General features: G+C 39.9%; 2 protein-coding genes across 8 annotated transcripts in view; both read left to right on the top strand.

Moving 5' to 3' along the window:
- Positions 1-14,903, top strand: part of LOC110956641 (serine-rich coiled-coil domain-containing protein 2-like) — a 42,706-nt gene extending 27,803 nt beyond the window's left edge. For 2 of the 7 annotated variants that reach the window (XM_022202256.2, XM_051939510.1), the window contains exons 7-14: positions 1,969-2,056; positions 3,305-3,389; positions 4,129-4,224; positions 4,948-5,062; positions 5,146-5,229; positions 5,326-5,412; positions 6,345-6,470; positions 12,936-14,903. In XM_022202256.2, coding sequence (XP_022057948.2) covers positions 1,969-2,056; positions 3,305-3,389; positions 4,129-4,224; positions 4,948-5,062; positions 5,146-5,229; positions 5,326-5,412; positions 6,345-6,470; positions 12,936-13,274 — 1,020 coding nt within the window. In that variant the 3' untranslated portion in view covers positions 13,275-14,903. Of the gene's footprint in view, positions 1-1,968; positions 2,057-3,304; positions 3,390-4,128; positions 4,225-4,947; positions 5,063-5,145; positions 5,413-6,344; positions 6,471-7,081; positions 7,185-10,355; positions 10,396-12,935 lie in introns of all 7 variants that reach the window. The other 5 variants (XM_051939509.1, XM_051939508.1, XM_051939513.1 and 2 more) reach the window with 4 other exon arrangements.
- Positions 14,904-17,321: 2,418 nt separating this feature from the next.
- Positions 17,322-24,383, top strand: LOC127531204 (uncharacterized). Its single transcript, XM_051940011.1, has 5 exons — positions 17,322-17,329; positions 17,674-18,135; positions 18,262-18,324; positions 18,367-18,387; positions 18,619-24,383. The coding sequence occupies exons 1-5, from the start codon at positions 17,322-17,324 to the stop codon at positions 18,779-18,781; spliced, it is 717 nt and encodes a 238-aa protein (XP_051795971.1). The 3' UTR covers positions 18,782-24,383.
- Positions 24,384-24,665: the final 282 nt, after the last annotated feature.

Raw genomic sequence — 24,665 nt, 5'->3', positions numbered from 1 at the left:
TTTTCCAGCTTCAAAGAGGCCAAGTGCTTCTTCTGTCAACAACATATTTATATTTACATACTCAAATAAAAACAAATCCATCCCTGTAAAACCAACAAACGTTGGACATTTTGTTAAAAACCCCTAACTATAAGGCTTAAAGCAGACAGTGCTTCTGTGAGCTAACTTTACATGAACAACCTTACATGACAATGAGAAAACAGCAAATCTGCAGATTTAAGACCAAAGCAATAAAAAATACTGGAACCATGAGGCATTATACTCTGTATAACTGTGCATGTGACAAATAAAACCTTCTTATCTGATCTTAGGCTTTGAGCCCAAAGTGCTTCTGTCAACTAACATTAAATATTTACAATGAAAATAAAGAAAAACAGTAATTCCTCAGATTTCAGAACAGATGAAGATCAACAGGCTTTCAGTCTAAAGAGCCACTTGTGTCAACTAACATTTCTATTTACATTATTAAAAAAGTAAATCCTCACATTTTAGAGATTAAAGCCAGCACCTCTACATCTGTGTTATTTTTTTATGCAAGTTTTACTTTTCTGTCTTTGAGACATGCAAATTTTCTCAATGACTCTGTGGTTAAAATCTGAGGTCAGACGGAGATCAGAGCGATCAGAGGGAGGCAGGCTGTCTACCTCTGATCGCTCTGATCTCCCTCAATCAGCCTGTGTCCTGCTGTCTGCTGTCTCTTGTACTGAAGAGGAACGAACTGCACATGTCAAAGTTATAACGAGAGTCAATGGGGAAAGATGAGTGCACCCCAGGCCGGATATGACATTTCTAATCTGACTTTTTATTACAAATTATACATCTTAGTAACTCTCTACAGGCTCTATTATCCATTTTGCTTGTTAAAAACATAGGATATACATGTAAATGTAATTTTTAAAACGTTTTATTAAAGGAAGGGCTGTGACTCTACATGATGTGAGACAGAGGGGGCGGCGCCCTCTATTGACCAGCCACCCCTGAGACAGACAGATGTTTCACCATGCTGGATGGATCTCCTACTACTTGTTTGTTCTTCTGTGGCAGTTTTTTTTTTTGTCTTTTTGGGACAGTTTTGTCTCATTCCTGTCATTTCTGTGTCTCAGTATTCTCATTTTTTGCCCAATTGTTCTTGTTTCGTGGTGTTTTTGATCTCATTTTACTTTTTTTCTGTCAATTTCGGGTACTTTGGGACAGTTTTGCCTCTTTTTGTCATTAATGTGTTTTGGTTCCATCATTTTGTTTTTATTGTTTCCTCTTTTTTTTTTTTTTTTAGAAAATGACAACAGGCTCTGGGCTTCAGAGGGTTAATGTTGATTAATTTAGCAGCTGCCACCAAACGTTCTGGGATTTCTGGTCTCTTTGTCAACAAAAACATCCACAGATGTGAAGTTTGTTATTTAAGATGTTAGTTTACTGAAAATAATGTAAAATAAACTGAAATGTTGTAGATTTGATAAAATGCTGTGAAACTGTGGAGACGTTCCTGCTGTTCATCTGACTGATGCTGTTAATGAGCTGCTGTCTGGTTTAACGAGCTCAGAGACGGATGCTGAGGCCTTAACGAGGTCTGGACTCCAGTCTTCTGTGCTGAACTTCTCCCTGATACGGCTGTAATTTGTTGATAAGTTTGTTGTCAGAACTGCAGCTGAGGTTTGTCCTGAGGGAGCGTTGGTTCTAGAGTTCAGAGCGGTGTTTGTAATAAAGACATTTATTGATTTTAAATCCCAGCTGTGTTGTAGCTGCAGAGCATTCTGGTCTATTTTCTGTGTGTAAGTTAGTATTTTTAATTAATTTTGGTGCAGGATTGACAGAAAACTTTGTTTGCCGTCGATGTTTCAGATTCTCCAACATTTTTTCTTTTTTCACTTTGGTTTGGTTTGTTTCATTGTAAGTTTTAAGAAAAATTAAGCACAACACAGAAAATAAAGTATTAAATAGAGCGTAAAATCTGTCTTCTGTTTCTTTCAGGACATCCTGAACAACCTGGACTCTGATCTGGCCGATGATGATCTCATGCTGGATGTTGATTTCCCAGAAGAAGCTTCTCTTCACAGCGGTCAGTTTATAAATGTGCCGATATCATAAAACCATATTAAATACAATTATGGGTCCTAAACAAGACTTTAAAAGAGCTGTGGTGTCACAAAGACTGACAAAAACTAGTGCAAAGTCATTTTCTTAAAGTGGCAAAACAACTCAAACAGCAAATTCAGATCAAGTTGTTGTTGAAGTTGTTAAAAGACGATCATACCGCAGTTAATAAATTATTTCGCCATTCATCAACTAAATCAAACTAACAGAACCTTGGTAATGTTTTGTAAAAAGCAGAATTTTGTGTTCAGTTTAGGAACTTAATAGTTGATTCAAGTTAGCTAGCAGTTAACTTTAGCAGCTAAAACAGCTTTATTCAAGTTATCTAACAGTGGAACTTAGCAGCTAACAGTTATTTTCACGCTAACATAAAGCTTGTATAGTTAAATTATTAACAAATGCAGCTAAAATAGCTTTGTTCAGGTTATCTAACAGTGGAACTTAGCAGCTAACCATTATTTTCACGCTAACGTGGAGGCTGTACAGTTAAATTACTAACAAATGCAGCTAAAATAGCTTTGTTCAAGTTAGCTAACTGTTCAAGTTGAGCTTCTATCAATCAAGTTCATCAACTAAAATTAGCTAATAGCAAACAGATATTTTCAGCTTTACAAACAGTCCAGAACAAAGATAAGATACTTAAGTTTATATTAACTGAAAGCGACTGTTTGGAAGCTAAACCGTTTGGTTCAAGTTAGCTTTTATGTTTTTAACAGCTAAAATAGCTTTAGTTAATTTAGCTAAAAGTTCACCATAGCATTTAAAAAAGCTGTATTTAAATTAGCTAGCAATTCAGTTTGGTAGCTAATCAAATGTAGTTCAAAATGGCTAGCAGCTTAGTTTAGCAGCTATAAAAGTTTAGTTCAAGTTAGCTAACAAATGCAGCTAAAATAGCTTTGTTCAAGTTAGCCAGAGGTTCAGCTGAGCTTCTAGCAATCAAGTTTATCAACTAAAAATGGCTAACAGCAAACAGTTAATTTCAGCTTTACAAAAAGTCCAGAACAAAGAAAAATTATTTAAGTTTAACTGAAAATGGCTGTTTGGGAGCGAAACCGTTTGGTTCCAGTTAGCTTTTATGTTTTTAGCAGATCAAGTGGTTAATTTTAGTGACGCTAGTGCTAATTTGAGGAGCAGCTGAGTGATGAAAACATCCAGTAATTTGTAAATCTGAGAATATCTCCCTTTTTTTTAAATAAATACTGGTTTCCTGCAGATGGAGACGTTGTGCCCCACATGGCCCAGTGGAGGATGAGGCAGCTCTGCTGGGGAACTCAGGACGTCCACAACGACAATGAAAGGTGAGAAAAACCATCATTCTATGCGGATCCACCTGCAGAAATCAGTCTGAGAATTAAATCCAAGTTTCAGCTGCAAGAAACTGCAGTAAAGAAACAGTAATACAAGAAAAGTCTCCAGAGAATTAAAATTTATGTAGAAATATTCAGATTCTGATTCATATTTTCAGCATAAAACATGGAGATATTGATTAAAACACGAGGCGATATGAAGTACTTCCTGTTTACATACTGAGACCTCAGGGTCAGAATTAATGGTTTAGAAGCTGAAGCTGATTTTAAGCTGAAGAAATTTATATTTATTTATACAGTACTTCATGAAAACATTCCACATAGTGTTTTTTAGACAGAGTCGAAAAGAAAAGATGGAGCTAGAAGTAGAAAACTGAGATCTGAATCTACTTGTTAAAGGTCACAGAAATCAATCAGAGGTCTGACTGTATGTCTAAATGTGTGTAGTGTATTTTTTTAATAATAAGCAGTTATTTTTAGGAACTTTTGGACAGAAAAATCACCAGAATGAGGCCGTTTCTTAGCCTCTGCTCTTTGGAAAAGTAATAAATAAATCCCAGCGTTTGCATAAAATGAGATTCATTGTTAAAATATCTTCTGTTTTACACTATTGATAAGTTTTGGGAACCTGAAGCTGTTTAACTACAACCATAGAAACCTGAAGCTGTCATTTATTGGAGATATTTGCTGTCGTTTTGTGATTGATCAAGCCTCTCCTTCTCCTCCTCAGTGAATTTCAGAGCTTCAAGCTGACCGAGGATCCTGGAAACAAGAGGAAGGACTCGACCAGAGACGGAGATCTCATCCTGGATCTGTGTCCTACCAGGTCAGACCACCGGATTAGTCTCATTGTTGTGGTTTTGTGTCTGTTTGTGGTGGTTTTGTGTCTGTTTGTGGTGGTTTTGTGTCTATTTGTGGTGGTTTTGTGTCTCTTTGTGGTTGTTTTGTGTCTATTTGTCTTGTTTTGTGTGTCTTTGTAGTTGTTTTGTCTTTGTGGTTGTTTTGTTGGTTGTGGTCATTTTCTGCGTCTTTAGTAGTTCTTGTTTTGATTTTGGTGTTAATTTTGCGCCTAATTGTGGTTGTTTTTTGTGATTTTGTGCGTGTTTTGTGTCTCTTTGTAGCCATTTTTCTCTTTTTATGGTTGTTTTTTGTCTATTTTCAGTTTTTTGTGTCTCTTTCCAGTCATTTCGTGTCCCTTACTGGCGGTTTGCAGTTGCATCGAGGTTGTTTTGCGTGTCTCTAGTAACTGTCTTCTCTTTGTGACTTTTTGTGTGTCTTTATAGTCATGTAACTGAGCTCTATGACTTTTATCCAAGGATTACTGAAGTTGACTTCATACAGAGGCTCCCTAAACCAGAGACCTGTTCGTTAATCCAAGTCAGACTGATTCAGTAACTATGAAAGTTGATGAAATGATGGTATAAATCTTTAATAAAATGCTGAATAATTGTAGGGATTGTTGTTTGTTTTCTATAGGAATGTGTAAGTTGTATTAAATGTCCTGTTTAGTGAGATTAGACCATATTTTCCTGTTGTTTTGACCTGTCAGGACTTCCTGTCTGTCTCCTGGTTCTCCCAGTCTGGGTCTGGATGTGGAGGAACTGGCTGAAGACTGTTCTGCTGTCAGATCCCAGCTGGAGTATCTGCAGAGGTTACTGCTGCAGGTAGGACCAGCATTTTACTGCATAAATCTGTCCTTTATTTAAACCTTCAGAACATCCATGTTGAAGCTTCTCGTGTCATTCAGGAGGAAGATCTGGACGACGACACTCTGACCACCGACACTCTGAGTCCAGAAACCGTCGACTCGTCCCACAGCTCCGACTCTCAGGTCAGAGCGTCACCTCCTCTTCTTCTGCTGCTCTCAGTGTTTTCCTACATTTCCCAGAATCCTCTCCTCATCCTCTACCTCTACGTCTGTTTGCAGGTTCAGGCTCTTCTGCAGGAGGTTCAGCAGCTCAGAGAAGAACTGAGGAGTCGAGACCGAACCATCGCTCAGCTCACAATGCAGCTGGTCGGTTTCTGCTGAATATTTACACCTGAACAGGGCTGTACTTTATTAATGGACTCACCTGTTGATTATTTTCACTTTAAAATACTTAAAAATCCCCGTTAGAGCTGGAGCAGTGTTTATTTTATCGGTGAAAGTCCAGAATATTCAGTTTTACTCTGATAGAAGACAAAAATCAGACCATCAGATATGAAAAGATGAAATCTGCAAAATCTGATTATGAAAGTAGTTTCATTTTCTGTCAGTAGACTAATGAATTATTAATAATTATTGCAGCGCTGTAAATATCTTTAATATTTCAGGGTTTGTATCGTCCACTTTTTCCAGACCTGAAATATTTCTGAACAAACATAGAACCCTAAAAATGTTATGGTTAAAAAATCAACAAATTCCTCCTTTCCAGAACCTGGAAGAATGTTCCAGAACATTTGTTTATTTTGTTGTTGTTTTTAAGTAAATCTAATAAAATAACAACGAGAATAATTTAATAAACTTTATTTCTAAGGCATTTTTCCAAAACTGGAGTCACAAGTTGCTTTACAGAACATGAAGCATGAGAAAGTAACGGTGAAACACTAAAAGAAGACAGTAAACATTCATCAACAGAGTAGCATGTTAGCATGATCCTTAGCATAGAGTTTGTAATAAAAGCACATATCTGTAGAATGTGTGAAAAGAAAAGGTGTAATTTTAATGTCAAATGTTGTTGAAGAACAGCTGACTATAACAATACAGATTTGTGATATGGATTTTATTTTTTTTACAGTTTTTCAACAGTTAGCATGTAAATGTTTGTGTGATTTTACTAATTTAACAAAACTGATTTTACTGGACAATATTTATCTATTTTATTTTATGGTTTTATGGTTAAAGTATGGATCTAGTCAGCAGATTAAACCATGTTGCTAACGGTGATGATGCTCTGTTGTCTGCAGACGGTTCCCACGGTAACCACCAGGTGTCGTTGCCTGGAGACGACAGGAAGGACAGATCAACACACGCAGACGAGTGTGACGGAGAGAGAGAACGTCGCCTCACAGACACCATGGAGAGATCACACCGTGAGAACACACACATATGTAACACACATGTAGCATATGTAGAACACACATGTAGCATATGTAGAACACACATGTAGCATATGTAGAACACACATGTAACACATATGTAGCATAGACATAACACACATGTAGAACACACATGTAACACACATGTAACCAACACAAACCCTGTACTAACTCTGATTGTACTTCAGCTTCACAGCGGTTCACCAAAGAGGATTAAAAACAAGATTTATTTGAAAACTACATCAAAATTAGATTCAGGCAACGTTATAATTCATAAATAACAAAACATGAAAGGTAAAAAAGAAAAATGTAACTATCACCAAAATAACACAAAAATGTTCTGACGGTCCAAAAATGTCCAAATCTGAGCTTGAAACTGTTCTTGATAATTCATCTACATTTAATAATTAGGTGTTCCTGCTGCTGTGTTCTTTACTGCAGTTTTTTCTGTTCATAGCTCCAGTTTCTGCTTCTAGACTCTTTCCGCTCAGACGTTCCTTCCTCTCAGACGTTCCTTCCTCTCAGACGTTCCTTCCTCTCAGACGTTCCTTCCTCTCGTTCTTCTCGTCTTCATCCTCCTCTCTTTCCTCTCTCTATCTCTTCAGGCCTTCCCTCAGTTTCCTTTCCTCTCTCCTCCTTGGCAGTATCAGCGCTCCAGGCCTTACAGGAGGCCGAAGCCCAGCATCCCCTCACACCTTGCTAGGAAGAGTGAGTCCTTTATTACCCCTGGAGCCTCCATCTTGTCCCTTAATACCACCATTATTACCCCTGTAGCCTCCATCCTACCCTAAATACCATCATTACTACCCCTGTAGCCTCCATCCTGCCCTAAATACCACCATTATTACCCTTGTAGCCTCCATCAGACCCTTAATACCACCATTATTACCCCTGTAGCTCCCATCAGTTTATTTTTCCTCCATTAGTTTATTGTTTCTTTACTTTCCCTCTCGTTGTACTTCCTGTCTTCCCTTGTTGTACTTCCTGTCTTCCCTCATTTTACTTCCTGTCTTCCCTCATTTTACTTCCTGTCTTCTCTTGTACTTCCTGTCTTCTCTTGTTCTACTTCCTGTCTTCTCTTGTTGTACGTCCTGTTTCCTCTCGTTGTACTTCTTGGCTGTGTCTGAAATGGCATACTAACGTACTTCTCATACTAAGTGTGACGTCAAAATAAGTATGTAGTGCGTTCACATTAGATAGTATGAAAAGACTGAGTACGTGACAAATACCCGGATGTATACTATTTCCGGAAAATTTTAAGTATGCGCGGTGACCACACTAGTCATACTCAACCGCCCCATAATGCTTTGCGAGCTACCCACCAAAATGCAAGCCTCCGCGGGATCTGTGGCCAGACCGGTGCGATTTTTATTTTATGTGGTTAGTCGTCATCCTAATCACCCCACAGATTTGAGAAATAGGCGTTTTCTGACCAACGTTTTAAATTTGTCAGACACCTCACAACGTGCTACTGAATGCTAGCAGCTAGCTGCAGCAGCTCGCTTTGCATACAGAACAAGTAGCAGCTACCTCCAGTAGCCTGCAGCTACAATTGAAATGATTCGCATAATCTGGCTAATAACTGCATGAGGAGTGCCGGCTTGAAATTGCCACATTAATTATGCGACTGTTTGTTAGCGTAAGATCGACCTGAAGCCGGCATTCAGCCGAGATATTTGATAGCCGTACTTCCGGTTTTTGTCGTTGGAGGTTTGAAATGCATTATGGGAAACGGAGTAGTATACTACAGTGTGAATGGTCGGCATTCTAATCATACTTATAGAGCTCCGGGAGATGACGTCACACAATCCCGGCATGCAACAGTCGAAATCAAAACACCGCCATATTGGCAGGAAGGCGCGCTGTTTAAACTACTGCCAGCTAACTCCTAAACGTTCTTCAGCGTCGACATCAGAGAGTTCCACCATATGGTGGACAGTTGTTGCGCCCCGGGATGCCAGAACAGCCGAGGACGAGGGGAGCGGTGGGAACCCACAGGCAACGGATTCCGCTTATGTAGCGACCACTTTGTATCAGGTACAGAATCCGTTTCCTAAGCTTTATATCTGATCGCGTAATTTCTCTTACCCCTCAAGGCTTTTATACGCTGTTCCGCTTCAGTTGCGCTTCAGTGTCCCGCCCACGGTACACTTTGAGAGCTGCATAAGCAATTTGCTAAATGTCTGAAACGCGATTATACAAACACTATATGCCGATGGAAAGCTTAGATTCTCATGAATCCGCCGGTATAAACCACTTTCAGATGCGATTACCACAGCGGGTAATATAAACACATTTGTCCAACAAACAACGAATATCCATCCATCTGTTCTCTATACACGGCTTCAACGTACACAGCGCGACTCACATTTCCGGGTTCATTATTACACACAGATGAAAATAGTCCACAAAAAACGGCCATAATCCAACCTTGGACATCCAGACGACACAAGCCTGTAAAATATTTTTTCCAAAACATGTCTTGAAGTCGGCATATTATCCACGAATAGGTCGTTTTCGAGGAAATGCACCTCGCGATGCGTCCAATATTCCCTGTATTTCTCGTCATATTTTTATTTACAAATAGAATATTAGCGATTTTTTTTTTTTTTTTTTTTGTACTGAAAATGGCTGGAATTGACTGCAGCTTAAAGGGTTAAGAGATTCACCGGAGTAGGATGAAGGAAAATTTATCAGGTAATTGTAGATGTCAGGGTACCGCAGGTCCGGTAAAAGGTCCGCTCCGACCGTCTCAAGATTCTTAAATAAGATACCAGAGGCATGATATGGATCGGATAATGTTTAGTTTGTCCAGTTTGTTTGTATATTTTATAATATCGTCTGATTTAAAATGAAAAGTAAAATCAGACGGCGTAAATTTTAATTTTTTAAATGTTAATTTTTCTACTTCCTGTTTTCCCTCGTACTTCCTGTCTTCTCTCGTTGTGCTTCCTGTCTTCTCTCGTTGTGCTTCCTGTCTTCTCTCGTTGTGCTTCCTGTCTTCTCTCGTTGTGCTTCCTGTCTTCTCTCATTGTACTTTCTGTCTTCTCTCGTTGTACTTTCTGTCTTCTCTCGTTGTCCTTCCTGTCTTCTCTCGTTGTACTTCCTGTCTTTTCTCGTTGTACTTCCTGTCTTTTCTCGTTGTACTTCCTGTCTTTTCTCGTTGTACTTCCTGTTTTCTCTCGTTGTACTTCCTGTTTTCTCTCGTTGTACTTCCTGTTTTCTCTCGTTGTACTTCCTGTCTTCTCTTGTTGTGCTTCCTGTCTTCTCTCATACTACTTCCTGTCTTCTCTCGTTGTACTTCCTGTAATCTCTCGTTCTACTTCCTGTCTTCTCTCGTTGTACTTCCTGTAATCTCTCGTTCTACTTCCTGTAATCTCTCGTTCTACTTCCTGTCTTCTCTCGTTGTGCTTCCTGTCTTCTCTTGTTGTACTTCCCGTCTTCTCTCGTTGTACTTCCCATCTTTTCTCGTTGTACTTCCTGTTTTCTCTTGTTGTACTTCCTGTCTTCTCTCGTTGTACTTCCTGTCTTCCCGCGTTCCACTTCCTGTCTTCCCTTGTTCTACTTCCTGTCTTCTCTCGTTGTACTTCCTGTCTTCTCTCGTTGTACTTCCTGTCTTCTCTCGTTGTACTTCCTGTCTTCTCTCGTTGTACTTCCTGTAATCTCTCGTTGTACTTCCTGTCTTCTCTTGTTGTACTTCCTGTCTTCTCTTGTTGTACTTCCTGTCTTCTCTTGTTGTACTTCCTGTCTTCTCTTGTTGTACTTCCTGTCTTCTCTCCTTGTACTTTCTGTCTTCTTTCGTTGTACTTCCTGTTCTGTATCGTTAAACTGTTGATGAATCTGTCGTTTCCTCTGTTCTCCCCTCTGTGCTTCGTCCAGGAGTGGAAAGTCTAGTGCTTTACTTCAGTGACACGGCGTGGTACAGTAGAACCTTTATTACCTTCTGTTCTGTCATTGTTGGAACATCTAACATCTTTAACAACATCCTGAACACAACCTTAATAAATGAGAGGAAACAACACAGAAATATGTAATTATTTTTGCTTTAAAACAGGTTTTTAACACTCCCAAGTCCTTTTTTATTTGCTCGATGAGTCCCGCTGATATGAAAACAAAACTAAAAGATAAATGTTGGAAAATTTCCAGAAATAAAGACGTTGACAGCTGAAACGGAGACGAGAAGTCGGAAATATTTGGTCTAAAATCGTCTCGAATCATTAGCAGCCTTCTCCTCTACCGTCTCTTATTAGCTTGAATGTTTTCATCAAAAATTAGAGATATTTAAAATGTTATCTGGAATGTTTGAGATAAATATTATGAATACTTTCTGAGGTGATTTATAAATATTGTGATCTAGTTGTGTAGGATCGGTCATCACGGTGATCCAGCAGGTTAAAACCTCTTTGTGATGCTGAGAACTCTGACTTTCAGCTCAATATCTCTGCTTTAATCTCACGTTGTACTTCAGTCTTTAGCTGTCAGAAGTTAATTTGTGAAACATCTGAAATATTTTAAAGTTTCCTGTCGATCCACTTTCAGCAGTTTGAGGCCGTTTTCATGAAAAGTTTAATCTTTGAGCTCGTATTAATAAAAACATTGATAAAGCAAACGTCAGTCAGTGATATTTTCTGAAGCACATGTAGCTGCAGGTCACAGCAATACTAAACATACAAAACACTATAAATATGAAATATTGCTCAAAAAATGTTCGTTATATTTATTGGTTTAACAAAACAGTGAAAACCTATTCAACCTTTTTCCAGTCCATTCATCTATAAAGACTTGAATGCATCTAAAACGTCCAACCTTTAGAAGCAACTTCAGTCCTCAACGTAGAAAAACGTTGCTATGGAAACAAACCGATTCCTCCTGGACGACTTCTTCTGGAGGTTTTCTGGATAACTACCACAGTGGATGCTTAGTCCTGACAGTAAAGCACAGAGATGTATAACCAACACAAAGAGGAGGAGGAGGAGACTCTGTGGATGGGCTATTTAAATCAGGATCATCTCAGGATCCATCAGAAGGAGCTGGAGATCTGTTCAACCTGCTGCCATGACGACCGGCTCTGGGTTAGAAGATGTCTGCTCGTGTTTCTTCCAAACTTGAACATGTCAGCTCTGTTCCTTTCATCCCTCGTCCTGCAGCTCCTGGTTCTCCCTCCGTTGTTCCAGCATCAGCCTCATGTTTATTCATCACAGTGCTGATTTTAATAATTGAGCTAAGTGATGCTGCAGTCCTGTTCTTCGTCTAACGGACCTCCAGGGGCTGAAGGATCTGTGATGCATCAGCAGTTTGTTGGAGGAGAGGAAAGAGACGCTGTGACTTCCTGGAAGTTTAAAAAAACAAAAACCTAGAATCTGAGTGGAGATGGATCCTCCTTCATGAGGTCCAGGATGATCTTCTTCCTCTATCTCCTACATCATCCTACATCATCTATAACTCAGGCTGCAGTTCCACCGTCCACCACCAGGTGTCAGTGTTGACCAGCAAATCTTTCCTGCAGCTTCCTGTTCTGCTGAGAACCTCCACATGTCCTCACTCAGTGGAGCCTCCTGCTGGACGCTTTCTCCTCCAACGTGGATTCATTCAGTCATTTCTTCGCTGATGTTTTCCCACATTAATATCTTGAACCGATATTTGAAGTTTAGAGACACAAACGGAGAAAAGAAAGTCAGAATAGTGTATTTTATGGTATTCAAATCAGAAAATCACTTTATTATTATGTTATTTTAAAAGTTGTTGTTGATTTTGAGACTTTAAATGTGGAGTCAAACTCAAACTGTCACCATGATGTGAAGTAAAACGCAGCAGGAAGTCGCTTTTTCTTTTTGTTTTGTTCATTAATATTTAAACTAGTCAGAATAAAAGGAGCAAAATCAACTTGTGAAACAGGATAAAATTCTAAAACAGGCAAAATAGGATAATAATGAAGCAGGAATTAGAGATATTTTAAACCATTTTATTCACATTTATAAATACAGACGCTGCGAAAGTAGAAAAATAAGACGAACGTTACAAATTTATGAGCCAAATTTAAATATTAGTCCTAAAATCCTAAAAACTTGTTCAGTAAAATGTTGATCACACTGTGCAGCATCGGTTACCGTGGTGATCCAGCTGTGCAGCATCGGTTACCGTGGTGATCCAGCTGTGCAGCATCGGTTACCGTGGTGATCCAGCTGTGCAGCATCGGTTACCGTGGTGATCCAGCAGGTTAAAAGCTCAACATGTCTACTTTAATCTCACGCTGTAGTTCAGTCCTTTAAATGTCAGAAATGAATTTGTGAAATATCTGAAATTCTGTCTAATATCAACAGTATTTAAGTATATTTCTTGTTTTTTTGTGTATTTTCTTTGATTATTTTGCAGCATTTTATCCTTTGATCTTTTCTGTCTTCCTCTGCAAACAAACTGAACCCTGACTTCATTTTTCCGTCTCTCTTCTTTGTCTTTCAGTCACAGATACTTCACTCCTCCAATCAGGACGACCAGGAACCACTGACAACGCCGCTGCCGCCCACCCAAGCTCCACCTCCAGCTCGCCACGCCCCCGCCGACAGACTCCCCACGCTGCCGCCGCCGGGAGCAGAGAATGATGGGAAAGCTCAGGAGAAAGGTGACCGGAGAGGAAGATCCCTGCTGCCCCCTCAGCCCTCCAAGCTCCGCCTCTTCTCCTCTAGCCCCGCCCCTCTGAGGGCGACCCGGCCGCCTCGCGACCCAGAAACCAGCGGCTCTTCTGGGGTAAAACTCAGAACCTCTGGCTCGTCTCGCCTCCCCAAACCAAAGAGCCACTGAGCCGCCGCCTTCCTAACATACAGCGACGTTTAGCCGTGCGAAGTCTGCCTCCAACTAAACCAATATTTATTTAATGCTTCAAAATAAAAGCTAAAAAACCGATTGATACTAAATGTGAAACGTCTGGAGGCAGTTTTCTGCAGAATCTGAGAAAAAACAAGAATCTGTGCCTTTAATTTGAAAATCCATCATCAGATTACAGGGTTTTTTGTTTGGCATACTGGGCTGAGATGTTTCAGATTTTGGCTGCTAGGCAGAGTAGAGCTACATGACAGAGTTTCACTGTAAAACCTTAAAAAAGCAAAAACTTTCCCTCATTAACAGACTTTCTCTGACAGTAAATGAAGTGGGGAACATGACAGTGGCCAGCATTCAGCCTCCTGATTTTAATTTATTGGTGCATTAACGAAATAAAATAAAAATATCTGTCACTAAGTGCACATTAAGCCATTCGCCTGCGGTTTTAAATAATTAATGAGCACCAAGTAAACGCTTTCTGTCATTTAAATGGAGCACTTCTCTAAAATACCTGATCCTGAAATCAATAACTGCTCATAAACTCATCGCAGCTCGTTAATTTAAAGTCATTTATCGCTTTTAGTTAAGTAAATCATCACTAAAACCAGTTCAAATCAGGCCGCTGTGATGCATTAATGATGGTTTTTATTAGGAAAACAGAAAAACTACAGTTTCAAAGCTTCCTGCAGCCTCTCGCTGTGTGTTAGGAAACGATTTCACTGCTGGAAAAGCTCCAGAACCCAACCATCTGCTCACGTCTCCGCGGTCACAAAACTCTTCGTCTTCTCTCAGTTTACGCTTTTGTTTTTGTGAATTCAAAAGCAAAATGACAAAAACCACGACCCGAATCTGAGAGTTTTTTCACGTCGCTGCTGTTAAAGTCTTTGTTCTCGTTAAATCCTCCACAGGTGGTTAAACTGCAGCTTTTCAGCAGCGATTCCAACAGACGGAGGCGGAAGAGCTCAGGAGGCTTCAAACTGCAGCTTGTTTCTGTGACACTTTATTTACAGATAAAGTTTACAACAAAACAACCTCAAAAACACAAAACCACCACAAAGAGACGCAAAACAACAGCAAAGACGCAAAACCACCACAAAGAGACGCAAAACCACCACAGAGAGACGCAAAACGGCCGCAAAGAGACGCAAAACGGCCACAAAGAGACGCAAAACGGCCACAAAGAGACACAAAACCACCACAAAGAGACGCAAAACCTCCACAAAGAGACGCAAAACGGCCACAAAGAGACGCAAAACGGCCACAAAGAGACGCAAAACGGCCGCAAAGAGACGCAAAACGGCCACAAAGAGACGCAAAACGGCCACAAAGAGACGCAAAACCACCACAAAGAGACGCAAAACCGCCACAGAGAGACGCAAAACGGCCGCAAAGAGACGCAAAACGGCCACAAAGAGACGCAAAACGGCCACAAAGAGACGCAAAACCGCCACAAAGAGACGCAAAACCACCACAAAGAGACACAAAACGACCAGAGACACACAAAACGACCAGAGACACACAAAACGACCACAAAGAGACACAAAACGACCACAGAGACACAAAACGACCGCAAAGAGACGCAAAACGACCGCAAAGAGACGCAAAACGACCGCAAAGAGACGCAAAACGACCGCAAAGAGACGCAAAACCACCGCAAAGAGACACGCAAAACCACCGCAAAGAGACACACAAAACCGCCGCAAAGAGACGCAAAACGGCCACAAAGAGACGCAAAACGGCCACAAAGAGACGCAAAACGGCCACAAAGAGACGCAAAACGGCCACAAAGAGACGCAAAACGGCCACAAAGAGACGCACAAAACGACCAGAGACACACAAAACGACCACAAAGAGACACAAAACGACCACAAAGAGACACAAAACGACCACAGAGACACAAAACGACCGCAAAGAGACGCAAAACGACCGCAAAGAGACGCAAAACGACCGCAAAGAGACGCAAAACGACCGCAAAGAGACGCAAAACGACCGCAAAGAGACGCAAAACGACCAGAGACACACAAAACGACCACAGAGACACAAAACGACCACAGAGACACAAAACGACCGCAAAGAGACGCAAAACGACCGCAAAGAGACGCAAAACGACCGCAAAGAGACGCAAAACGACCGCAAAGAGACGCAAAACGACCACAAAGAGACACAAAACGACCACAGAGACACAAAACGACCACAGAGACGCAAAATGACCGCAGAGACGCAAAACGACCGCAAAGAGACGCAAAACGACCGCAAAGAGACGCAAAACGACCGCAAAGAGACGCAAAACCGCCGCAAAGAGACACGCAAAACCGCCGCAAAGAGACACGCAAAACGGCCACAAAGAGACGCAAAACGGCCACAAAGAGACGCAAAACGGCCACAAAGAGACGCAAAACGGCCACAAAGAGACACAAAACGACCAGAGACACACAAAACGACCAGAGACACACAAAACGACCACAAAGAGACACAAAACGACCACAGAGACACAAAACGACCACAAAGAGACACAAAACGACCGCAAAGAGACACGCAAAACGACCGCAAAGAGACACGCAAAACGACCGCAAAGAGACGCAAAACGGCCACAAAGAGACACAAAACGACCGCAAAGAGACGCAAAACGGCCGCAAAGAGACGCAAAACGACCAGAGACACACAAACGACCAGAGACACACAAAACGACCACAAAGAGACACAAAACGACCACAGAGACACAAAACGACCGCAAAGAGACGCAAAACGACCGCAAAGAGACGCAAAACGACCGCAAAGAGACGCAAACGACCACAAAGAGACACAAAACGACCACAGAGACACAAAACGACCACAGAGACGCAAAATGACCGCAGAGACGCAAAACGACCGCAAAGAGACGCAAAACGACCGCAAAGAGACGCAAAACGACCGCAAAGAGACGCAAAACCGCCGCAAAGAGACACGCAAAACCGCCGCAAAGAGACACGCAAAACGGCCACAAAGAGACGCAAAACGGCCACAAAGAGACGCAAAACGGCCACAAAGAGACACAAAACGACCAGAGACACACAAAACGACCAGAGACACACAAAACGACCACAAAGAGACACAAAACGACCACAGAGACACAAAACGACCACAAAGAGACACAAAACGACCGCAAAGAGACACGCAAAACGACCGCAAAGAGACACGCAAAACGACCGCAAAGAGACGCAAAACGGCCACAAAGAGACACAAAACGACCGCAAAGAGACGCAAAACGGCCGCAAAGAGACGCAAAACGACCAGAGACACACAAAACGACCAGAGACACACAAAACGACCACAAAGAGACACAAAACGACCACAGAGACACAAAACGACCGCAAAGAGACGCAAAACGACCGCAAAGAGACACGCAAAACGACCGCAAAGAGACACGCAAAACGACCGCAAAGAGACACGCAAAACCACCGCAAAGAGACACACAAAACGGCCACAAAGAGACACACAAAACGGCCACAAAGAGACGCAAAACGGCCACAAAGAGACACAAAACGGCCACAAAGAGACACAAAACGGCCACAAAGAGACGCAAAACCACCACAAAGAGACACAAAACGACCAAACAACCACAAAGACACACAAAACCACCACAATGAGACAGACCGATTCCTCTCTGCATGATGAGTTTATTTCTGACAGTTCAGACATTTTTTCGTGCCTCATTGCTGCTCTTTTAATCCTCTGATTGCATCTGAAACCGCTTTTCCTTCCAACAGCCTTTCAAAAACTGACAACTTTACACAGAAACACACAAACATGCCGTGTTTTCATGCAGAGCTGTGAGTCTGAAGCTTCCTGAGTCTTTATCCTGCTGGACTGAAGGCTGGAAACACTTTAAATCTGAGAAAACATTCAAATATTTCAGCTGCAGCCTTCACCGCTTCGTTAAAGCGTCTCTTCATTTCAGCTTTTATCGCCGCTCTGAACGTCACATCTGAGGCTGAAACACGCAGGAACATCTCTGCAGAAGAATCAACCTGCTACAAGCTAAAGTTCCTCATGGGCGAGTCTGTCGGCGCCGCTCGCTTCCACGGTAGTATATGCAACAAAATATGCAACGAAAGCTGCAGGTTCAAGCCCCAGAAACACACTGGAGGTGGGAAATATGCAAAACCAGCTTGGCTTAGTTCCACATTTCACGCAGCTGAGGACGGTTTGGTGGAAATCTGGAAACTTAAGGATCAGAAAGCTGTAAGATCTGCAGGTTTTACCGTAAGATCTGCAGGTTTGTCCGTAAGATCTGAAGGTTTTACCGCCAGATCTGCAGGTTTTACCGTCAGATCTGAAGGTTTTACCGTAAGATCTGCAGGTTTTACCGTAAGATCTGAAGGTTTGTCCGTAAGATCTGAAGGTTTTACCGTCAGATCTGCGGGTTTGTCCGTCAGATCTGCGGGTTTGTCCGTCAGATCTGCGGGTTTTACCGTAAGATCTGCGGGTTTGTCTGTAAGATCTGCGGGTTTTACCGTCAGATCTGCGGGTTTGTCCGTAAGATCTGCGGGTTTTACCGTCAGATCTGCGGGTTTGTCCGTAAGATCTGCGGGTTTTACCGTCAGATCTGCGGGTTTGTCTGTAAGATCTGCGGGTTTTACCGTCAGATCTGCGGGTTTTACCGTCAGATCTGCGGGTTTGTCCGTCAGATCTGCGGGTTTTACCGTCAGATCTGCGGGTTTGTCCGTCAGATCTGCGGGTTTGTCTGTAAGATCTGCGGGTTTTACCGTCAGATCTGCGGGTTTGTCCGTCAGATCTGCGGGTTTGTCCGTCAGATCTGCGGGTTTTACCGTCAGATCTGCGGGTTTGTCCGTCAGATCTGCGGGTTTGTCTGTAAGATCTGCGGGTTTTACCGTCAGATCTGCGGGTTTTACCGTCAGATCTGCGGGTTTGTCTGTAAGATCTGAAGGTTTTACCGTCAGATCTGCGGGTTTGTCTGTAAGATCTGAAGGTTTTACCGTCAGATCTGCGGGTTTGTCCGTCAGATCTGCGGGTTTGTCTGTAAGATCTGCGGGTTTGTCTGTAAGATCTGCGGGTTTGTCTGTAAGATCTGAAGGTTTTACCGTCAGATCTGCGGGTTTGTCTGTAAGATCTGAAGGTTTTACCGTCAGATCTGCAGGTTTGTCTGTAAGATCTGCAGGTTTTACCGTCAGATCTGCAGGTTTGTCTGTAAGATCTGAAGGTTTTACCGTCAGATCTGCAGGTTTGTCTGTAAGATCTGCAGGTTTTACCGTCAGATCTGCAGGTTTGTCTGTAAGATCTGCAGGTTTTACCGTCAGATCTGCAGGTTTGTCTGTAAGATCTGAAGGTTTTACCGTCAGATCTGCGGGTTTGTCCGTCAGATCTGCGGGTTTGTCTGTAAGATCTGCGGGTTTGTCTGTAAGATCTGCGGGTTTGTCTGTAAGATCTGCAGGTTCCAGGTGGATGTTCAGCATTTAAATGAACAATGTTGGGTTGGTTGGACAAAATAAGATGATAAATCTCATTTTGTTCTTTTTTTACGTCTTCTTGGACATCTTAAAGGCATAAGGAGGGTTAGTAAAAAGTGAAATAATCAGTAAGAAATAATTCCTTCAGACGTTTTAAAATTCTTTAACTCAAACAAAAAGCAGGACAAACTTTTGAGAAATATTGAATTCCTCTTTAAACCCGTCTCCCTTCGGCGTCGGCGTCGGGAACCGCTCAGGTGCTGTGGATGGGAGGCGGTTGCCATGGCGACGCAGCCAGAGGCGACATCACCGTGGGGATTTTACCTTGACAGCCGCTGCGTCCCTCGTTGTCTCTGCTGCTCCGTCTCCGTTAGAGATGAATCCGTTCATCTGAGCCTCACGCAGACCCATTTCAGCTGCACTTAGAGATGATTCAGGCAGGAGATCTGAAGATTTTACAACATTAACTGAGAAATCTGCCGTAGAAAGAGCAAAAAGAACACATCTAGCGGCAAATGTACTCTGAAGTCTTTCTGAAATCGTCTTTCTTGCTGATTTCTGGTGAAAAATTCTCATTTTCTGAAACATAATGTGAAGAGTTTATAAAAGTGGAGGTTTTTGCAGATTAAATTCCGCCTTATGAAGAAATTACGATAAAAATTCCCCCAAAAATGCCGCTCACACATGGATGCATCTGTGATAATAATCCACTATTGAGTACTTTCACTTTTAGTGGTATTTTTACGTTTGTTCTGCAGTAAATAACCTGCATTTCTCAGTGTTTTTCTGCCACTAAAAGCTGCAGTTTTCCGCTCGTTTCTCGTCCACTTAATGAACGTCATCAGAGGAACTCGGTCAGATTAACGGCATCTTAGCTGCAGCTTTCTCTGGATTTTCAGGTGAATGTTCTCAGCCAAACCCGAAGGTCGATTCATCTTAAAGACGGAGGGAAAAAGCCGCTAATCTGCCTCCCAGCGGCCAATTAAACCCAGCGCTGATGAAACACGACGTTCAATCTGATTCTGCGTGGATTTATCCGGACTAGGATGAGACTTTCAGGTGAAAATAGTTCCCAGAAAAGAAACAAAAGTTCAAAGTTTCATCTTTAACCTCAGTTCTGACAGAACGAGCTGCTTCTGAATGGATGAACCGTTAATGATCAGTTCTGGTCTCCTCGTGAACGGATTCAGAGCCCAGAAGTTCCAGTTTTTACTGTGGAGGCAGGAAGCATCATCTCTGCGGTGCTTTTCCTTCATCAGAATTCAGAGCTCAAACAATCAGAGAATCTTCTGTGGAACTGCTTCCATTTTATTTCATTATGTTGAGCTTAACTTTGCATAAATACAAACATTTCCTGCATAAAGAGGAACAAAGAGGATGCAGAAAAAGAGCTGTGATCTGCACATTTATCCCTTATTTATCCTGTAAACCTTCATCTGCTTTAATATCAAACATATTAAAGTTTAGATTTAATCTGATTTCACAAAATCCCTGAAAGAATGGAAACACACAATTACATTTATGCATCTAATGAAGAAAAAACATGATAAATGTTTTAAAAAAAGCACAGAAAATTAACAAAAACAATCAAATGTCACCTTTGCGCGATGAAAAACAACCAAGTTTGTCTATTTTTGTTCATTTTGATGAATCTTTAAACTGTTCTTTTCTTTTCAGTGAATTATTTGTTCTTTAAAACATCTAAAACTGAGAATAAAAAACATCAAACTCTCCAAAATTTTCCAACAGATTGTCCAAAAGTCCAAAGATCTTGAGTTTTCTAAGAGGTGAAACAAAGAAAGTCATATTAAAGTTTATATTTAATCTGATTTTACAGAGTTCCTCACAAAAAAAGGATAAAAATAAAAGAATATAAACACGCTGAATTAAATTTATGCCTCAAATGGATAAAAAAAAACATTAGAAATCCCTTAAAAAGCACAGAAAATGAAGGAAAAATCATCAAAGTTAACCTTTGGACTGTGAAAAACAACCAAGTTTGTCTATTGTTGTTCATTTTGATGAATCTTTAAACTATTTTTTTGTTTCAGATCATGATTTGTTCTATAAAACATTTAAAAAATCATCAGATTCCTCAAAATTTGTCCAAGAATCCAAACATCTTTAGTTTACTAAAACACAAAACAAAGAAAATCCAATAATTTAGTGTGTTTGAGAACCTTAAATCCATCAAATATTTGGATTTTTTTGGATTTAAATTAAACTAAACGGACTGATTCATTAATTTTCTTTATTCTGTTGCAGCTCAACAAACAAACTTAGTAAGAAATTCTGCATATTTAGTGTAAATTATGGTTAAAAAAATAAATATTAGAAATAACTAAATGTCATAAACATCCACAATATGTGAATATGCTCAAAAAAATCTGAAAAATCAATATTATTACATCAAATATAAGTCAGTGTAGAAGTTATTAGCTGTAGAATAAAGAAAATTACATCCGATATTTGGTTTTCATGTGAATTTTTATGAAAATTCTGCTCCGTTTTCTCCGTTTTCTGCCTGAACGCAGCATTAAAACTCACCTGTTTCCATGTTTTTGAAGGTTTTTGAAGCTCCAACTGTCAGATTTTGTCCAACAAACCCAAAGAAACGACTGAACCTGAACGTCTGAGCGTCTGGAAGCAGCAAACTTTAACGTTTTGTCAGAGAACGATCTGACGACGGCTCAGGTTTTTGTTTCACTTTGACTCTTTTTACCCTCTGGGCTTCGTCTTCGGGCTCAAACATCAATAGAACTGTTGTTGTTGTTTCAGTCAGGATTTAGCTCCTGAACTTCAGTTTGTTTCCTCTGATGCCTGTGAGAGTTTCTGAGGTTTAACATCTGGATGGAAGCCAAACCTCTGTCCTCAGCTGATCCCCGTCTGATTTCTGATAGATTCAGTTCAGAAGTGACCGTGATGTCGTTTATTATTCAGATATTTACCAGATGATGGAGTTAAACTCAGAGATCAGTCTGTAAATTCTCAAATGAAAGCGCATCGTGTGGACAAAAGCAAAGAAAAAAACAGTTAAAACTCTGAATTCAGAGGATAAATTCATCATAATGTACGTTTCCACAGGACACAGAAATATCCCAAATCATGTCTGCTTTGTCATTTTAATTGCTTTTAACTTGCAGACACTAAAACTCCAACTTTTAGTTCTTTATGTTCTGAGAAAAAGCTTTTGATGCAGAAAAAGACGATCAGAAAGTCAAATAGAATAAAACCAACATGGGAAATGAATGATTCCTGCAAAAAAATAAAGCCTCTCTGCATCTATTTCACAATAAAAGCCAGCCTTGAACCATTATAAGGCTTTTATTATGAAATATTTGTGCAGAAAGGGATCTTTTTTTATTGGCAGTAGCCGACCAGGACCACAGTGGAGAACAGAGTCTGCAGGTGTTTATAAAACCTTTGAAAAGCACATAAAAGTGTTTAAAAGTTGGATTTTCTGAACTGTGAAGAAACTTTTCATCTGGATTAACCCTCCTGTTGTCCTCATTTACGGCACCAAAAAATATTGTTCCTTTGTCTGAAAAAAAATCCAAAAATTCAGCAAAAAATTCCCCAAATTTATAAAAAAAAAATTGCAAAATCTTCAGGAAGAAAATTCCTTAAAACTTTCCCTTACAAGTTTTATTTAAAAAGGAAAAAAACTAATTTGGCAAGTAATAATTTTTTTAAAGAGAAATTCTCTGGATTTTGGTTGATTTTTTTTTTTCTGAACATTCTTAAAGAAACATTTTTCTTTAAATGTTTCTTTTTTTCACCAAAAATTTTTCAAAATTTTCCCAAAAATGTTAAAAACGTGGAAGTTTTCGCTGTGAAAATACAATTTTTTTCCGCATTTTCAAACTTTAAAACGGGTCAGTTTGGGTTGAATAGTTTTGTGGAAATGTAAATTATAGAAACGAGTAAAACTTAAACATGGAACATTTAAACAGGGAGCTCTGTGAACAAATCTGGATAAAATCTGCTTCTGAAAACAGACAGAAGGAGAAAGAAAGGCTTTTTAAATGAATTTAAGGTCTGTGATCGCAGATTTTCTTTGAGAATTTCAGACGTGTCGTCGTTTCGCAGCTAAAAGTCGAGTTTCCACGTGAAGCTGCTTCGTATTTCTGCTGTATTTAAATGAACGTTTCTGTCCGTCACGTCGTGTCTCCACAGTTCCACCTTAAATCCTCAGATTAACCGTAATATTCCCTCCGCTGAACTTGAACTAGCGGTGCTGTTTGTGCCGCTGGCTTTCATTTGTTGTTTTTTTGTGCAATAACTTTTGTGTGGCTGAGCTGACTCTTATTTAAACTGTACAAAGTGTAGCGACTGTAATTATTATCATTATTATTATTATTGTTGTTGTTGTTGTTATTAATATCGAGCTTGTAAAGAATCTGAAAATGCACTTTAATGAAACGTCCCAAATGCTGACTTTGTGTTTATTTTGTGTGTTTGTCGTTAAAATCAGTTTTTTCTGTTGGTTTTATTTGCATTAATGCTGCGTTCATGTTTCATGTCCAGGGAAAACTTCACCTGTTTATCTTATTTTTTAAAAAGAGACAAAAAGCCTGCTCGTTTGTCCTCATGGATTTATTCTACTTTAATTTATAAGAATTATTTTTGTGTAATCAGATTAATTTATCTCAGGTAAACCTTCGTCTGCTTCATCATCAAACATATTAAAGGTTTTAATCAGATTTTACAGAATTTCTCACAATAAAAGATAAAATTTAAATAATCTGAACACAGAGTTAAATTTATGCATAAAATGGAGAAAAAATAAATAAATCCTGTTAAAAATCACAGAAAACTGGCAAAAAATGAACTAAAAGAATCTTCAAATTTCACCTTTTGATGTGAAAAACAACCTGGTTTGTGTATTTTTGTTTATTCTGATGAATTTTTCAGCAGTGTTTTTCTTTTCAGTTCATTATTTGTTCTATAAAACATCTAAAGCAATGAAAAAAACGTCAAATTCACCCAAATTTTCCAAGAAATTGTCCAAAAATCTAAATATTTTTAATTGCAAAAACATAAAACAAGTAAAATCTAATTATTTTGTGTTTTTAAATATTTGACTTTTTTTTAGTTTTTTAAAGGAAATGCACTGATTAATTCATTATTTTCTTTATTCTGTTGCAGCTCGACAAACAAACTTCATCAGAAATTCCTCCTATTTAATGTAAATTTAAATGTAATTTATGATCAAAAATGAACATCAGCAATAACTAAATGTCATATACATGCAAAATATATGTTTATAAAAAGTCAGAATAATCAATAATAAATCAAATAAGTCTTTCTACATGTTATCAGCTGTAAAATGAAGAAAACGCTGTCCGATATTTGATTTTTAACTTTATTTTTACGTTCATTCGTCTCCGTTTTCTCCGACAACATGAACGCAGCGTTAAACTCATCTATTTATGTTTTATTTTATTTATTTTGCTGTGTTTATTCGTCACCAAGTAGAGAAATCATCACTCAAACAAAGTGACATCAAAGCTGAGTGAACCCTCTTCTGATTGGTCGATGAGGCTCCCTGCTGCTCATTGGTCCACATTTATGGTCCTCTTCTGTCATTGGCTGAGATGTTTCTGATGCTGCTCAAATAAAAATAATCACCGAATAAATAAAACGGGTTGTGTTTTTGTTTCACCGATGACCTGAAATCTCTTTTTACTTCCACAGTGGATGTATAGTCCTGATGGGGAAGCACAAGAAGACACAAAACCATCACAAACATGCAAAATGACCACAGAAATGTGCAAAACAAACACAAAGCTCATGACACAAACTTTTCCTGACAACCTCAGTGGATGCATTGTCCTGACAGAAGCATGGAGGTGGAAGTATGATGATCTTAGGATGGATGAGTTAAAAAAAAGATCAAAGAAAGAAAGAAAAGCACAAGAAGGAA

The sequence above is a fragment of the Acanthochromis polyacanthus genome, chromosome 19, assembly GCF_021347895.1.
Source record: "Acanthochromis polyacanthus isolate Apoly-LR-REF ecotype Palm Island chromosome 19, KAUST_Apoly_ChrSc, whole genome shotgun sequence".
Classification (NCBI taxonomy): Eukaryota; Metazoa; Chordata; class Actinopteri; family Pomacentridae; genus Acanthochromis; species Acanthochromis polyacanthus.
The sequence above is the reverse complement of the archived record's forward strand: the minus strand, read 5'-3'. Positions and strand labels throughout refer to the sequence as shown.

Excerpts from the sequence above, each read along its gene's own strand:
- LOC127531204 (XM_051940011.1), top strand. Across the intron at positions 18,136-18,261 it reads TTTGTCCGTCAGATCTGCGG|GTTTTACCGTCAGATCTGCG; the intron begins GTTTGTCTGTAA and ends TAAGATCTGAAG. Across the intron at positions 18,325-18,366 it reads TTTGTCTGTAAGATCTGCGG|GTTTTACCGTCAGATCTGCG; the intron begins GTTTGTCTGTAA and ends TAAGATCTGAAG.